The sequence below is a fragment of the Oncorhynchus clarkii genome, unplaced genomic scaffold (genome assembly GCF_045791955.1).
Source record: "Oncorhynchus clarkii lewisi isolate Uvic-CL-2024 unplaced genomic scaffold, UVic_Ocla_1.0 unplaced_contig_468_pilon_pilon, whole genome shotgun sequence".
Classification (NCBI taxonomy): domain Eukaryota; kingdom Metazoa; phylum Chordata; class Actinopteri; order Salmoniformes; family Salmonidae; genus Oncorhynchus; species Oncorhynchus clarkii.
The window spans coordinates 49,220-66,271 of NW_027258011.1; the positions used below are offsets into that span (position 1 = coordinate 49,220).

General features: G+C 42.9%; 1 protein-coding gene across 1 annotated transcript in view; it reads left to right on the top strand.

The window, feature by feature from the left end:
• Window positions 1-17,052, top strand: part of LOC139394486 (glutamate receptor ionotropic, NMDA 2A-like) — a 93,882-nt gene that overhangs the window by 29,263 nt on the left and 47,567 nt on the right. Inside the window, exon 6 of the mRNA XM_071142561.1 lies at window positions 7,345-7,470. Coding sequence (XP_070998662.1) covers window positions 7,345-7,470 — 126 coding nt within the window. The remainder of the gene's footprint in view (window positions 1-7,344; window positions 7,471-17,052) is intronic.

A 17,052-nucleotide genomic window follows, 5' to 3' on the forward strand; every position in this document is an offset into this window, starting at 1 on the left:
TCCAAAGAAGGGCCAGAAGTATACAGAATGGTGTCGTCTGCGTAGTGGAGGATCAGAGAATCACCAGCAGCAAGAGCGACATCATTGATGTATACAGAGAAGAGAGTCGACCCGAAAATTGAACCCTGTGGCACCCCCATAGAGACTGCCAGAGGCCCGGACAACAGGCCCTCCGATTTGACACACTGAACTCTATCAGAGAAGTACCTGGTAAACCAGGCAAGGCAATCATTTGAGAAACCAAGGTGATAAGAATGTGGGGATTGACAGAGTCGAAAGCCTTGGCCAGGTCGATGAATACAGCTGCACAGTAATGTCTCTTATCGATGGCGGTTATGAATTGTTTAGGACCTTGATAGTGGCAGAGCACCCATGACCAGCTCTGAAACCAGATTGCATAGCGGAGAAGGTACTGTGAGATTCGAAGTGGTCGGTGATCTGTTTGTTAACTTGGCTTTCGAAGACCTTAGAAAGGCAGGGTAGGATAGAGATAGGTATGTAGCAGTTTGGGTCTAGAGTGTCTCCCCCTTTGAAGAGGGGGATGACAGTGGCAGCTTTCCAATCTTTCTGAATCTCAGACGATACGAAAGAGAGGTTGAACAGGCTAGTAATTGGGGTTGCAACAATTTCGGCAGATCATTTTAGGAAGAGAGGGGTCCAGATTGTCTAGCCCGGCTGATTTGTAGGGGTCCAGATTTTGCAGCTCTTTCAGAACATCAGCTGTCTGGATTTGGGTGAAGGAGAAATGGGGAAGGCTTGTGCGAGTTTCTGTGGGGGGTGCAGTGCTTTTGACCGGGGTAGGGGTAGCCAGATGGAAAGCATGGCCAGCCATAGAAAAATGCTTATTGAAATTCTCAATTATAGTGGATTTATCGGTGGTGACAGTGTTTCCTAGCCTCAGAGCAGTGGGCAGCTGGGAGGAGGTGTTCTTATTCTCCATGTACTTTACAGTGTCCCAGAACCTTTTTCAGTTTGTACTACAGGATGTAAATTTCTGTTTGATAAAGCTAGCCTTTGCTTTAACTGCCTGTGTATAATGGTTTCTAGCTTCCCTGAACAGCTGCATATCACGGGGGCTATTCGATGCTAATTCAGAATTCCACAGGATGTTTTTGTGCTGGTCAAGGGCAGTCAGGTCTGGAGTGAACCAAGGGCTATATCTGTTCCTAGTTCTACATTTTTTAAATGGCGCATGCTATTTAAAATGGTGAGGGAAGCACTTTTAAAGAATAACCAGGCATCCTCTACTGACGGGATGAGATCAATATCCTTCCAGGATACCCCGGCCAGGTCGATTAGAAAGTTTAGTTTGGCTAACTCTCTCTCTCTAGTTTGGCTAACTCTCCGTCTCTAGTTTGGCTAACTCTCTGTCTCTAGTTTGGCTAACTCTCTCTCTCTAGTTTGGCTAACTCTCCGTCTCTAGTTTGGCTAACTCTCCCTCTCAAGTTTGGCTAACTCTCTCTCTCTAGTTTGGCTAACTCTCTCTTTCTAGTTTGGCTAACTCTCCGTCTCTAGTTTGGCTAACTCTCCCTCTCAAGTTTGGCTAACTCTCTCTCTAGTTTGGCTAACTCTCCCTCTCTAGTTTGGCTAACTCTCTATCTCTAGTTCGGCTAACTCTCCCTCTCTAGTTTGGCTAACTCTCTATCTCTAGTTCGGCTAACTCTCCCTCTCTAGTTTGGCTAACTGTCCCTCTCTAGTTTGGCTAACTCTCCGTCTCTAGTTTGGCTAACTCTCTGTCTCTAGTTTGGCTAACTGTCCCTCTCTAGTTTGGCTAACTCTCTCTCTCTAGTTTGGCTAACTCGCTCTCTCTAGTTTGGCTAACTCTCTGTCTCTAGTTTGGCTAACTCTCTCTCTCTAGTTTGGCTAACTGTCCCTCTCTAGTTTGGCTAACTGTCCCTCTCTAGTTTGGCTAACTCTCTCTCTCTAGTTTGGCTAACTGTCCCTCTCTAGTTTGGCTAACTGTCCCTCTCTAGTTTGGCTAACTCTCTCTCTCTAGTTTGGCTAACTGTCCCTCTCTAGTTTGGCTAACTGTCCCTCTCTAGTTTGGCTAACTGTCCCTCTCTAGTTTGGCTAACTGTCCCTCTCTAGTTTGGCTAACTGTCCCTCTCTAGTTTGGCTAACTGTCTGTCTGAGACTTTCCGCTCAGAGAAGATCCAAGGGAATAATGAGAAATAAGGAATTGTGCTAGAAACTCAAACTTACTGTGACTAACCTCTCTCTGTGTCTATCTCTCTCCATTCTCTCTCTCTCTCTCTCTCTCTATCTGTCCATTCTCTCTATCTCTGTCTATCTCTCTCCATTCTCTCTCTCTCCATTCTCTCTTACTCTCTGTCTATCTCTCTCCATTCTCTCTCTCCATTCTCTCTTTCCATTATCTCTCTCTCTCGTCTCTCTCTCTCGTCTCTCTCTCTCTCTCTGTCTATCTCTCTCCATTCTCTCTCTCTTTCTATCTCTCTCTCTCTCTCTCTCTCTCTCTCTTTCTATCTCTCCATTCTCTCTCTCTCTCTCTCTGTCTCTCTCTCTCTGTCTCTCTCTCTCTCTCTCTCTCTCTCTCACTCTCTCTCTCTCTCTCTTTCTATCTCTCTACATTCTCTCTCTCTCTCTCTCTCTCTCTCTCTCAATTCAATTCAATTCACTTTATTGGCATGACGTAACAAAGTCCATATTGCCAAAGCTTATTTTGGATATTTACAATATAAACATGAGTATCAAATTGTCAACGGGAACAACAGTAACAACAATAACAACAATAACAACAGTAACAACAGTAACAACAGTAACAACAATAACAACAATAACAACAGTAACAACAATAACAACAATAACAACAGTAACAACAGTAAGAACAATAACAACAATAACAACAGTAACAATAACAACAATAACAACAATAACAACAGTAACAGCAATAACAACAATAACAACAATAACAACAATAACAACAGTAACAACAGTAACAACAATAACAGCAATAACAACAATAACAACAATAACAACAGTAACAACAATAACAACAATAACAACAATAACAACAGTAACAACAGTAACAACAATAACAACAATAACAACAATAACAACAATAACAACAGTAACAACAGTAACAACAATAACAACAATAACAACAACAATAACAACAGTAACAACAATAACAACAATAACAACAATAACAACAATAACAACAGTAACAACAATAACAACAGTAACAACAATAATAACAGTAACACCAATAACAACAATTACCAGGTGTCAAAATAACCATACATTCAACAATAACAATAAGCATACAGTAGAGGACATGTGCTGGTACTGCCAACCCACAGCTCTCTGCGTCCTCCCCCAACAGGACGGGCAGCCTGTCCCTCCCCCAACAGGACGGGTAGCCTGTCCCTCCCCCAACAGGACGGGTAGCCTGTCCCTCCCCCAACAGGACGGGTAGCCTGTCCTCATCAGAGAGGTCTTTGAAACCTTGAATAAGGGTTTCAAATTTGGGGAAATTACCCTCTCTAATTGTTTTATATTTTTACATTTTGTCAGGAAATGCAGCTCTGTCTCAGGTTCTGCTGTGGTGCAGTGGTTGGACAGCCTTTCCTCTACAGGGAGCCAGGTTCTGCTGTGGTGCAGTGGTTGCACAGCCTTTCCTCTACAGGGAGCCAGGTTCTGCTGTGGTGCAGTGGTTGGACAGCCTTTCCTCTACAGGGAGACAGGTTCTGCTGTGGTGCAGTAGTTGCACAGCCTTTCCTCTACAGGGAGCCAGGTTCTGCTGTGGTGCAGTGGTTGCACAGCCTTTCCTCTACAGGGAGCCAGGTTTTCCTGTGTCTACTCTTCTCAATGGCAAGGCTGTGCTCACTGAGCCTGTACTTTGTCAAGGTTTTTCTAAAGTTTTGATCAGTAAGCATGGTCAAATATTTAGCCACGGTGTACTGTTGATTTAGGGCCAGATAGCACTGCATTTTGCTTTGTGCTTGTGTTTCCCAATACGTAATGTAGTTTTGCTTTGACTGTGTTGTAATGTGGTTTATTCTGATTGATTGGATGTTCTGGTCCTGAGGCTTCAGTGTGTTAGTAGAACAGGTTAGTGAACTCAGCCCCGGGACCAGCTGGATGAGGGGACTGAGGCTTCAGTGTGTTAGTAGAACAGGTTAGTGAACTCAGCCCCAGGACCAGCTGGATGAGGGGACTGAGGTTTCAGTGTGTTAGTAGAACAGGTTAGTGAACTCAGCCCCAGGACCAGCTGGATGAGGGGACTGAGGCTTCAGTGTGTTAGTAGAACAGGTTTGTGAACAGTCTCAGGACCAGCTGGATGAGGGGACTGAGGCTTCAATGTGTTAGTAGAACAGGTTAGTGAACTCAGCCCCAGGACCAGCTGGATGAGGGGACTGAGGCTTCAGTGTGTTAGTAGAACAGGTTAGTGAACTCAACCCCAGGACCAGCTGGATGAGGGGACTGTGGCTTCAGTGTGTTAGTAGAACAGGTTTGTGAACTCAGGACCAGCTGGATGAGGGGACTGAGGCTTCAGTGTGTTAGTAGAACAGGTTAGTGAACTCAGGAACAGCTGGATGAGGGGACTGAGGCTTCAGTGTGTTAGTAGAACAGGTTAGTGAACTCAGCCCCTGGACCAGCTGGATGAGGGGACTGAGGCTTCAGTGTGTTAGTAGAACAGGTTAGTGAACTCAGGACCAGCTGGATGAGGGGACTGAGGCTTCAGTGTGTTAGTAGAACAGGTTAGTGAACTCAGGACCAGCTGGATGAGGGGACTGAGGCTTCAGTGTGTTAGTAGAACAGGTTAGTGAACTCAGGACCAGCTGGATGAGGGGACTCTTTTCTTTGCTCAGCTCTTGGCATTGCAGGGCTTGGTAATGATATGAGAGAGGGTCACTGTATTTTAGATGTTTCTAAAACTTAATTGCTCTTTTTTGAGGTTTTATTATTAGTGGATATTGGCCTAATTCTGCCCTGCATGCATTGTTTGTAGTTTTCCTCTGGCCATGTAGGATAATCTTACAGAACTCTGCATGCAGGGTTTCAATGGGGTGTTTGTCCCATTTGATGAAATCTTGTTTTGCAAGTGGACCCCACACCTCGCTGCCATAAAGTGAAATTGGTTCAGTGACACATTCCATTAGTTTTAGCCACATGTTAATAGGTATTTCAATTTGAATTAGTTTTTTAATGGTGTAGAATGCCCTGCATGCTTTCTCTCTCAGTTAATTTACTGCCTCGTTAAGGTTATTTTAAACCTCAGTAATTGTAGTGTGTACAGTACTCTATATATTTAAACCTCAGTAATTGTAGTGTGTACAGTACTCTATATATTTAAACCTCAGTAATTGTAATGTGTTCAGTACTCTATATATTTAAACCTCAGTAATTGTAGTGTGTACAGTACTCTATATATTTAAACCTCAGTAATTGTAGTGTGTACAGTACTCTATATATTTAAACCACAGTACTTGTAGTGTGTACAGTACTCTATATATTTTGTCTAATTCCCTGAGATCTGGATCTTCTCTGGAAAATCATTATTTTAGTCTTTTTGGGGTTTATTGCCAGGGCCCAGGTCTGGTAGTACTGCTCTAGCAGGTCCAGGCTCTGCTGTAGGCCATGTGCTGTGGGGGTTTACTGCCAGGGCCCAGGTCTGGCAGTACTGCTCTAGCAGGTCCAGGCCCAGGTCTGGCAGTACTGCTGTAGGCCAGGTGCTGTGGGTGTTTACTGCCAGGGCCCAGGTCTGACAGTACTGCTCTAGCAGGTCCAGGCTCTGCTGTAGGCCATGTGCTGTGGGTGACAGCAGGCATAGGTCATCTGCGAAGAGCAGGCATTTAACTTCTGAATTGTGGAGACTAACACCAGAATAGTGGCCAATTCGTTGATGTAAATATTGAAGAGTGCAGGGCTCAGATTACAACCCTGGCGAAGGCCCCGCCCCTGGTTACAGAATTCTGCTCTTTTCTTGCCCATTTTAATGCTGCACGTATTGCCAGTATACATTGATTTAATTATGTCATATGTTTTACCCCCTACACCACTTTCAATAACTTTGTAGAACAGTCCTGTATGCCAAATAGAATCAAATGCTTTTTGGAAGTCGATAAAGCAAGCGTATAGTTTGGTTTTTTATTTTCTCTCTCTCTCTCTCTCTCTCTCTCTCTATACCTCTCTCCATTCAATTCAATTCAATTCAAGGGGCTTTATTGGCATGGGAAACGTGTTAACATTCTCTCTCTCTCTCTTTCTCTTTCTCTCTCTCTCTCTCCATTTTCTCTCCATTCTCTCTCCATTCTCTCTCTCTCTCTCTCTCTCTCTCTCTCTCTCTCTTCATTCTCTCTCCAATCTCTCTCTCCATTCTCTCTCTCTGTCTATCTCTCTCCATCTCTCTCTCTCTCTCTCTCTCTCTCTCTCTCTCTCTCTCTCTCTCTCTCTCTCTCTCACACACACTCTCTTTCTCTCCCTGTGTTCTCATTCTCTTTCTCCCAGTCTGTCTCTCTAGATATCTTTCTGTCTGTCTTTCTCCTCCCCTCCTCCTCCTCCATCTCTCTCTGTCTGCTTAGTATGGTGTTATAGAGATTAATGATAAGTATGTATCTACATGTGTGACGTCAGAAGCGCTGGTTTTAAAGGGCTGGTGCTGCTGATGGCAATGCTTTACACCAAATAAAGTACTGTCAAAGAAAGTGGTTATGAAACTCTTCCTTTCCTCTCTCTCTCCCCCTTCCCTCTTCTCTCCCCCTCTCTCTCCCCTTTCCCTCTCTGTCTCTCCCTTCCTTCCCTCTTCTCTCACACTCTCTCCCCCTTCCCTCTCTGTCTCTCTGTCTCTCCCTTCCTTCCCTCTTCTCTCCCCCTCTCTCCCTCTCTCTCTCTCTCTCTCCCTTCCCTCTCTCTCCGTGGCTCTCTCTCCCTTCCTTCCCTCTCTCTCCCCCTCTTTCTCCCTTCCCCCCTCTCTCTCCCTTCCTTCCCTCTCTCTCCCCCTCTCTCTCCCTTCCTCCCCTCTCTCCCTCTCTCTCTTTCTCCCCCTTCCCTCTCTCTCCCTTCCACTCTCCCTTCCTCCCCTCTCTCCCCCTTCCTCCCCTCTCTCTCCCCCTCTCTCTCCCTTCCTTCCCTCTCTCTCCCCCTCTTTCTCCCTTCCTCCCCTCTCTCTCGACTTCCTTCCCTCTCTCTCCCCCTCTCTCACCCTTCCTCCCCTCTCTCTCCCCCTCTCTCTCCCCCTCTCTCTCCCTTCCTTCCCTCTCTCTCCCTCTCTCTCTCCCCCTCTCTCTCCCTTCCTCCCCTCTCTCTCCCCCTCTCTCTCCCCCTCTCTCTCCCTTCCTTCCCTCTCTCTCCCCCTCTCTCTCCCTTCCTCCCCTCTCTCAGAACCCTTCAGTGCATCTGTCTGGGTGATGATGTTTGTGATGTTACTCCTGGTCACGGCCGTCTCTGTCTTCCTGTTTGAGTTTGTCAGTCCACTGGGATTCAACCGCAACCTGGCCCAGGGCAAAGGTACACACACACACACACACACACACACACACACACAAACACACACTCACACTCACACACTCTGTCCTAGAACCCCACTGTTTATTTCAACATACTACTATAAATCAAGTCTAATCTAATTTGAATCCTCACCGAACAGTTGTAGACGTTATTGTGATGTAATAAACCACAAGCCCTTTCCCAACAATGCAGAGTTAAAAAGTAAGAACATTGGCAAAATACAATTAGAAAATAGTAACCAGGTAGTAATGAGGTTATATACAGGAATACCAGGTAGTAATGAGGTTATATACAGGAGTACCAGGTAGTAATGAGGTTATATACAGGAGTACCAGGTAGTAATGAGGTTATATACAGTAGTACCAGGTAGTAATGAGGTTATATACAGTAGTACCAGGTAGTAATGAGGTTATATACAGTAGTACCAGGTAGTAATGAGGCTATATACAGGGAGTACCAGGTAGTAATGAGGTTATATACAGGAGTACCAGGTAGTAATGAGGTTATATACAGGAGTACCAGGTAGTAATGAGGCCTTATACAGGAGTACCAGGTAGTAATGTGGTTATATACAGGAGTACCAGGTAGTAATGAGGTTATATACAGGAGTACCAGGTAGTAATGAGGTTATATACAGGGAGTACCAGGTAGTAATGAGGCTATATACCGGGAGTACCAGGTAGTAATGAGGCCTTATACAGGAGTGCCAGGTAGTAATGAGGCTATATACAGTAGTACCAGGTAGTAATGAGGTTATATACAGTAGTACCAGGTAGTAATGAAGTTATATACACAGAGTACCAGGTAGTAATGAGGCTATATACAGGAGTACCAGGTAGTAATGAGGCTATATACAGGGAGTACCAGGTAGTAATGAGGCTATATACAGGGAGTACCAGGTAGTAATGAGGTCATATACAGGGAGTACCAGGTAGTAATGAGGTTATATACAGTAGTACCAGGTAGTAATGAAGTTATATACACAGAGTACCAGGTAGTAATGAGGCTATATACAGGAGTACCAGGTAGTAATGAGGCTATATACAGGGAGTACCAGGTAGTAATGAGGTTATATACAGGGAGTACCAGGTAGTAATGAGACTATATACAGGAGTACCAGGTAGTAATGAGGTTATATACAGGGAGTACCAGGTAGTAATGAGGCCATATACAGGGAGTACCAGGTAGTAATGAGGCCTTATACAGGGAGTACCAGGTAGTAATGAGGTCATATACAGGAGTACCAGGTAGTAATGAGGCTATATACAGGGAGTACCAGGTAGTAATGAGGCCTTATACAGGGAGTACCAGGTAGTAATGAGGTTATATACAGGGAGTACCAGGTAGTAATGAGGTTATATACAGGAATACCAGGTAGTAATGAGGTTATATACAGGAGTACCAGGTAGTAATGAGGTTATATACAGGGAGTACCAGGTAGTAATGAGGTTATATACAGGAATACCAGGTAGTAATGAGGTTATATACAGGAGTACCAGGTAGTAATGAGGTTATATACAGGAGTACCAGGTAGTAATGAGGTTATATACAGTAGTACCAGGTAGTAATGAGGTTATATACAGTAGTACCAGGTAGTAATGAGGTTATATACAGTAGTACCAGGTAGTAATGAGGCTATATACAGGGAGTACCAGGTAGTAATGAGGTTATATACAGGAGTACCAGGTAGTAATGAGGTTATATACAGGAGTACCAGGTAGTAATGAGGCCTTATACAGGAGTACCAGGTAGTAATGTGGTTATATACAGGAGTACCAGGTAGTAATGAGGTTATATACAGGAGTACCAGGTAGTAATGAGGTTATATACAGGGAGTACCAGGTAGTAATGAGGCTATATACCGGGAGTACCAGGTAGTAATGAGGCCTTATACAGGAGTGCCAGGTAGTAATGAGGCTATATACAGTAGTACCAGGTAGTAATGAGGTTATATACAGTAGTACCAGGTAGTAATGAAGTTATATACACAGAGTACCAGGTAGTAATGAGGCTATATACAGGAGTACCAGGTAGTAATGAGGCTATATACAGGGAGTACCAGGTAGTAATGAGGCTATATACAGGGAGTACCAGGTAGTAATGAGGTTATATACAGGGAGTACCAGGTAGTAATGAGGTTATATACAGTAGTACCAGGTAGTAATGAAGTTATATACACAGAGTACCAGGTAGTAATGAGGCTATATACAGGAGTACCAGGTAGTAATGAGGCTATATACAGGGAGTACCAGGTAGTAATGAGGTTATATACAGGGAGTACCAGGTAGTAATGAGACTATATACAGGAGTACCAGGTAGTAATGAGGTTATATACAGGGAGTACCAGGTAGTAATGAGGCCATATACAGGGAGTACCAGGTAGTAATGAGGCCTTATACAGGGAGTACCAGGTAGTAATGAGGTCATATACAGGAGTACCAGGTAGTAATGAGGCTATATACAGGGAGTACCAGGTAGTAATGAGGCCTTATACAGGGAGTACCAGGTAGTAATGAGGTTATATACAGGGAGTACCAGGTAGTAATGAGGTTATATACAGGAATACCAGGTAGTAATGAGGTTATATACAGGAGTACCAGGTAGTAATGAGGTTATATACAGGGAGTACCAGGTAGTAATGAGGTTATATAGAGAGTGCCAGGTAGTAAGAAGGCTACAAACAGTGGTACCAGGTTGTAATGAGGCTATATACAGGAGTACCAGGTAGTAATGAGGCGATACACAGTAATACCAGGTAGTAATGAGGTTATATACAGGAGTACCAGGTAGTAATGAGGTTATATACAGGGAGTATCAGGTAGTAATGAGGCCTTATACAGGAGTACCAGGTAGTAATGCGGTTATATACAGGAGTACCAGGTAGTAATGAGGTTATATACAGTAGTACCAGGTAGTAATGAGGCTATATACAGGGAGTACCAGGTAGTAATGAGGCTATATACAGGGAGTACCAGGTAGTAATGAGGCTATATACAGGGAGTACCAGGTAGTAATGAGGTTATATACAGGGAGTACCAGGTAGTAATGAGGTTATATACAGTAGTACCAGGTAGTAATGAAGTTATATACACAGAGTACCAGGTAGTAATGAGGCTATATACAGGAGTACCAGGTAGTAATGAGGCTATATACAGGGAGTACCAGGTAGTAATGAGGCTATATACAGGGAGTACCAGGTAGTAATGAGGCTATATACAGGGAGTACCAGGTAGTAATGAGGTTATATACAAGGAGTACCAGGTAGTAATGAGGTTATATACAGGAGTACCAGGTAGTAATGAGGTTATATACAGGGAGTACCAGGTAGTAATGAGGCCATATACAGGGAGTACCAGGTAGTAATGAGGCCTTATACAGGGAGTACCAGGTAGTAATGAGGTCATATACAGGAGTACCAGGTAGTAATGAGGCTATATACAGGGAGTACCAGGTAGTAATGAGGCCTTATACAGGGAGTACCAGGTAGTAATGAGGTTATATACAGGGAGTACCAGGTAGTAATGAGGTTATATACAGGAATACCAGGTAGTAATGAGGTTATATACAGGAGTACCAGGTAGTAATGAGGTTATATACAGGGAGTACCAGGTAGTAATGAGGTTATATAGAGAGTGCCAGGTAGTAAGAAGGCTACAAACAGTGGTACCAGGTTGTAATGAGGCTATATACAGGAGTACCAGGTAGTAATGAGGCGATACACAGTAATACCAGATAGTAATGAGGTTATATACAGGAGTACCAGGTAGTAATGAGGTTATATACAGGGAGTATCAGGTAGTAATGAGGCCTTATACAGGAGTACCAGGTAGTAATGCGGTTATATACAGGAGTACCAGGTAGTAATGAGGTTATATACAGTAGTACCAGGTAGTAATGAGGCTATATACCGGGAGTACCAGGTAGTAATGAGGTTATATACAGTAGTACCAGGTAGTAATGAAGTTATATACACGGAGTACCAGGTAGTAATGAGGCTATATACAGGAGTACCAGGTAGTAATGAGGCTATATACAGGGAGTACCAGGTAGTAATGAGGCTATATACAGGGAGTACCAGGTAGTAATGAGGCTATATACAGGGAGTACCAGGTAGTAATGAGGCCTTATACAGGGAGTACCAGGTAGTAATGAGGTTATATACAGGGAGTACCAGGTAGTAATGAGGTTATATACAGGAATACCAGGTAGTAATGAGGTTATATACAGGAGTACCAGGTAGTAATAAGGTTATACACAGAGAGTGCCAGGTAGTAAGAAGGCTACAAACAGTGGTACCAGGTTGTAATGAGGCTATATACAGGAGTACCAGGTAGTAATGAGGCGATACACAGTATAACCAGGTAGTAATGAGGTTATATACAGGAGTACCAGGTAGTAATGACGTTAAATACAGGGAGTATCAGGTAGTAATGAGGCCTTATACAGGAGTACCAGGTAGTAATGCGGTTATATACAGGAGTACCAGGTAGTAATGAGGTTATATACAGTAGTACCAGGTAGTAATGAGGCTATATACAGGGGTACCAGGTAGTAATGAGACTATATACAGGGAGTACCAGGTAGTAATGAGGTTATATACAGGGACTACCAGGTAGTAATGAGGTTATATACAGGAGTACCAGGTAGTAATGAGGTTATATACAGGGAGTACCAGGTAGTAATGAGGCTATATACCGGGAGTACCAGGTAGTAATGAGGCCTTATACAGGAGTACCAGGTAGTAATAAGGCTATATACAGTAGTACCAGGTAGTAATGAGGTTATATACAGTAGTACCAGGTAGTAATGAAGTTATATACACGGAGTACCAGGTAGTAATGAGGCTATATACAGGAGTACCAGGTAGTAATGAGGCTATATACAGGGAGTACCAGGTAGTAATGAGGCTATATACAGGGAGTACCAGGTAGTAATGAGGCTATATACAGGGAGTACCAGGTAGTAATGAGGTTATATACAGGGAGTACCAGGTAGTAATGAGGTTATATACAGGAGTACCAGGTAGTAATGAGGTTATATACAGGGAGTACCAGGTAGTAATGAGGCCATATACAGGGAGTACCAGGTAGTAATGAGGCTATATACAGGGAGTACCAGGTAGTAATGAGGCCTTATACAGGCAGTACCAGGTAGTAATGAGGTTATATACAGGAATACCAGGTAGTAATGAGGTTATATACAGGAGTACCAGGTAGTAATGAGGTTATATACAGGGAGTACCAGGTAGTAATGAGGGTATATACAGAGAGTAACAGGTAGTAAGAAGGCTACAAACAGTGGTACCAGGTTGTAATGAGGCTATATACAGGAGTACCAGGTAGTAATGAGGCGATACACAGTAATACCAGGTAGTAATGAGGTTATATACAGGAGTACCAGGTAGTAATGAGGTTATATACAGGGAGTATCAGGTAGTAATGAGGCCTTATACAGGCAGTACCAGGTAGTAATGAGGCTATATACAGGAGTACCAGGTAGTAATGAGGCTATATACAGGGAGTACCAGGTAGTAATGAGGCTATATACAGGGAGTACCAGGTAGTAATGAGGCTATATACAGGGAGTACCAGGTAGTAATGAGGTTATATACAGGGAGTACCAGGTAGTAATTAGGCTATATACAGGAGTACCAGGTAGTAATGAGACTATATACAGGAGTACCAGGTAGTAATGAGACTATATACAGTAGTACCAGGTAGTAATGAGGTTATATACAGGGAGTACCAGGTAGTAATGAGGCTATATACAGGAGTACCAGTAGTAATGAGACTATATACAGGAGTACCAGCTAGTAATGAGGTTTTATACAGGGAGTAACAGGTAGTAATGAGGTTATATACAGGAGTACCAGGTAGTAATGAGGTTATATACAGGGAGTACCAGGTAGTAATGAGGCTATATACAGGAGTACCAGGTAGTAATGAGACTATATACAGGAGTACCAGGTAGTAATGAGGTTAAATACAGGGAGTACCAGGTAGTAATGAGGTTACAGGAGTACCAGTAGTAATGAGACTATATACAGGAGTACCAGCTAGTAATGAGGTTTTATACAGGGAGTAACAGGTAGTAATGAGGTTATATACAGGAGTACCAGGTAGTAATGAGGTTATATACAGGGAGTACCAGGTAGTAATGAGGCTATATACAGGAGTACCAGGTAGTAATGAGACTATATACAGGAGTACCAGGTAGTAATGAGGTTAAATACAGGGAGTACCAGGTAGTAATGAGGTTATATACAGTAGTACCAGGTAGTAATGAGGCTATATACAGGGGTACCAGGTAGTAATGAGACTATATACAGGGAGTACCAGGTAGTAATGAGGTTATATACAGGGACTACCAGGTAGTAATGAGGTTATATACAGGAGTACCAGGTAGTAATGAGGTTATATACAGGGAGTACCAGGTAGTAATGAGGCTATATACCGGGAGTACCAGGTAGTAATGAGGCCTTATACAGGAGTACCAGGTAGTAATAAGGCTATATACAGTAGTACCAGGTAGTAATGAGGTTATATACAGTAGTACCAGGTAGTAATGAAGTTATATACACGGAGTACCAGGTAGTAATGAGGCTATATACAGGAGTACCAGGTAGTAATGAGGCTATATACAGGGAGTACCAGGTAGTAATGAGGCTATATACAGGGAGTACCAGGTAGTAATGAGGCTATATACAGGGAGTACCAGGTAGTAATGAGGTTATATACAGGGAGTACCAGGTAGTAATGAGGTTATATACAGGAGTACCAGGTAGTAATGAGGTTATATACAGGGAGTACCAGGTAGTAATGAGGCCATATACAGGGAGTACCAGGTAGTAATGAGGCCTTATACAGGGAGTACCAGGTAGTAATGAGGTCATATACAGGAGTACCAGGTAGTAATGAGGCTATATACAGGGAGTACCAGGTAGTAATGAGGCCTTATACAGGCAGTACCAGGTAGTAATGAGGTTATATACAGGAATACCAGGTAGTAATGAGGTTATATACAGGAGTACCAGGTAGTAATGAGGTTATATACAGGGAGTACCAGGTAGTAATGAGGGTATATACAGAGAGTGCCAGGTAGTAAGAAGGCTACAAACAGTGGTACCAGGTTGTAATGAGGCTATATACAGGAGTACCAGGTAGTAATGAGGCGATACACAGTAATACCAGGTAGTAATGAGGTTATATACAGGAGTACCAGGTAGTAATGAGGTTATATACAGGGAGTATCAGGTAGTAATGAGGCCTTATACAGGCAGTACCAGGTAGTAATGAGGCTATATACAGGAGTACCAGGTAGTAATGAGGCTATATACAGGGAGTACCAGGTAGTAATGAGGCTATATACAGGGAGTACCAGGTAGTAATGAGGCTATATACAGGGAGTACCAGGTAGTAATGAGGTTATATACAGGGAGTACCAGGTAGTAATTAGGCTATATACAGGAGTACCAGGTAGTAATGAGACTATATACAGGAGTACCAGGTAGTAATGAGACTATATACAGTAGTACCAGGTAGTAATGAGGTTATATACAGGGAGTACCAGGTAGTAATGAGGCTATATACAGGAGTACCAGTAGTAATGAGACTATATACAGGAGTACCAGCTAGTAATGAGGGTTTATACAGGGAGTAACAGGTAGTAATGAGGTTATATACAGGAGTACCAGGTAGTAATGAGGTTATATACAGGGAGTACCAGGTAGTAATGAGGCTATATACAGGAGTACCAGGTAGTAATGAGACTATATACAGGAGTACCAGGTAGTAATGAGGTTAAATACAGGGAGTACCAGGTAGTAATGAGGTTATATACAGGAGTACCAGGTAGTAATGAAGTTATATACACGGAGTACCAGGTAGTAATGAGGCTATATACAGGAGTACCAGGTAGTATTGAGGCTATATACAGGGAGTACCAGGTAGTAATGAGGCTATATACAGGGAGTACCAGGTAGTAATGAGGCTATATACAGGGAGTACCAGGTAGTAATGAGGTTATATACAGGGAGTACCAGGTAGTAATGAGGCTATATACAGGAGTACCAGGTAGTAATGAGACTATATACAGGAGTACCAGGTAGTAATGAGACCTTATACAAGGAGTACCAGGTAGTAATGAGGCTATATACAGGAGTACCAGGTAGTAATGAGACTATATACAGGAGTACCAGGTAGTAATGAGGTTATATACAGGAGTACCAGGTAGTAATGAGGTTATATACAGGGAGTACCAGGTAGTAATGATGTTATATACAGGAGTACCAGGTAGTAATGAGGTTATATACAGGGAGTACCAGGTAGTAATGATGTTATATACAGGAGTACCAGGTAGTAATGAGACTATATACAGGAGTACCAGGTAGTAATGAGGTTATATACAGGGAGTACCAGGTAGTAATGAGGCTATATACAGGAGTACCAGGTAGTAATGAGACTATATACAGGAGTACCAGGTAGTAATGAGACTATATACAGGAGTACCAGGTAGTAATGAGGTTATATACAGGGAGTACCAGGTAGTAATGAGGCTATATACAGGAGTACCAGGTAGTAATGAGACTATATACAGGAGTACCAGGTAGTAATGAGGTTATATACAGGAGCACCAGGTAGTAATGAGGTTATATACAGGGAGTACCAGGTAGTAAAGAGGCTATATACAGGGAGTACCAGGTAGTAATGAGGCCTTATACAGGAGTACCAGGTAGTAATGAGGCTATATACAGTAGTACCAGGTAGTTATGAGGTTATATACAGTAGTACCAGGTAGTAATGAGGTTATATACAGGAGTACCAGGGAGTAATGAGGTTATATACAGGGAGTACCAGGTAGTAATGAGGCTATATACAGGAGTACCAGGTAGTAATGAGACTATATACAGGAGTACCAGGTAGTAATGAGGTTATATACAGGAGTACCAGGTAGTAATGAAGTTATATACACGGAGTACCAGGTAGTAATGAGGTTATATACAGGAGTACCAGGTAGTAATGAGGTTATATACAGGGAGTACCAGGTAGTAATGAGGCTATATGCAGGGAGTACCAGGTAGTAATGAGGCCTTATACAGGAGTACCAGGTAGTAATGAGGCTATATACAGTAGTACCAGGTAGTAATGAGGTTATATACAGTAGTACCAGGTAGTAATGAAGTTACATACACGGAGTACCAGGTAGTAATGAGGCTATATACAGGAGTACCAGGTAGTAATGAGGCTATATACAGGGAGTACCAGGTAGTAATGAGGCTATATACAGGGAGTACCAGGTAGTAATGAGTCTATATACAGGGAGTACCAGGTAGTAATGAGGTTATATACAGGGAGTACCAGGTAGTAATGAGGCTATATACAGGAGTACCAGGTAGTAATGAGACTATATACAGGAGTACCAGGTAGTAATGAGGCCTTATACAGGGAGTACCAGGTAGTAATGAGACTATATACAGGAGTACCAGGTAGTAATGAGGTTATATACAGGGAGTACCAGGTAGTAATGAGGCTATATACAGGAGTACCAGCTAGTAATGAGGTTATATACAGGGAGTAACAGGTA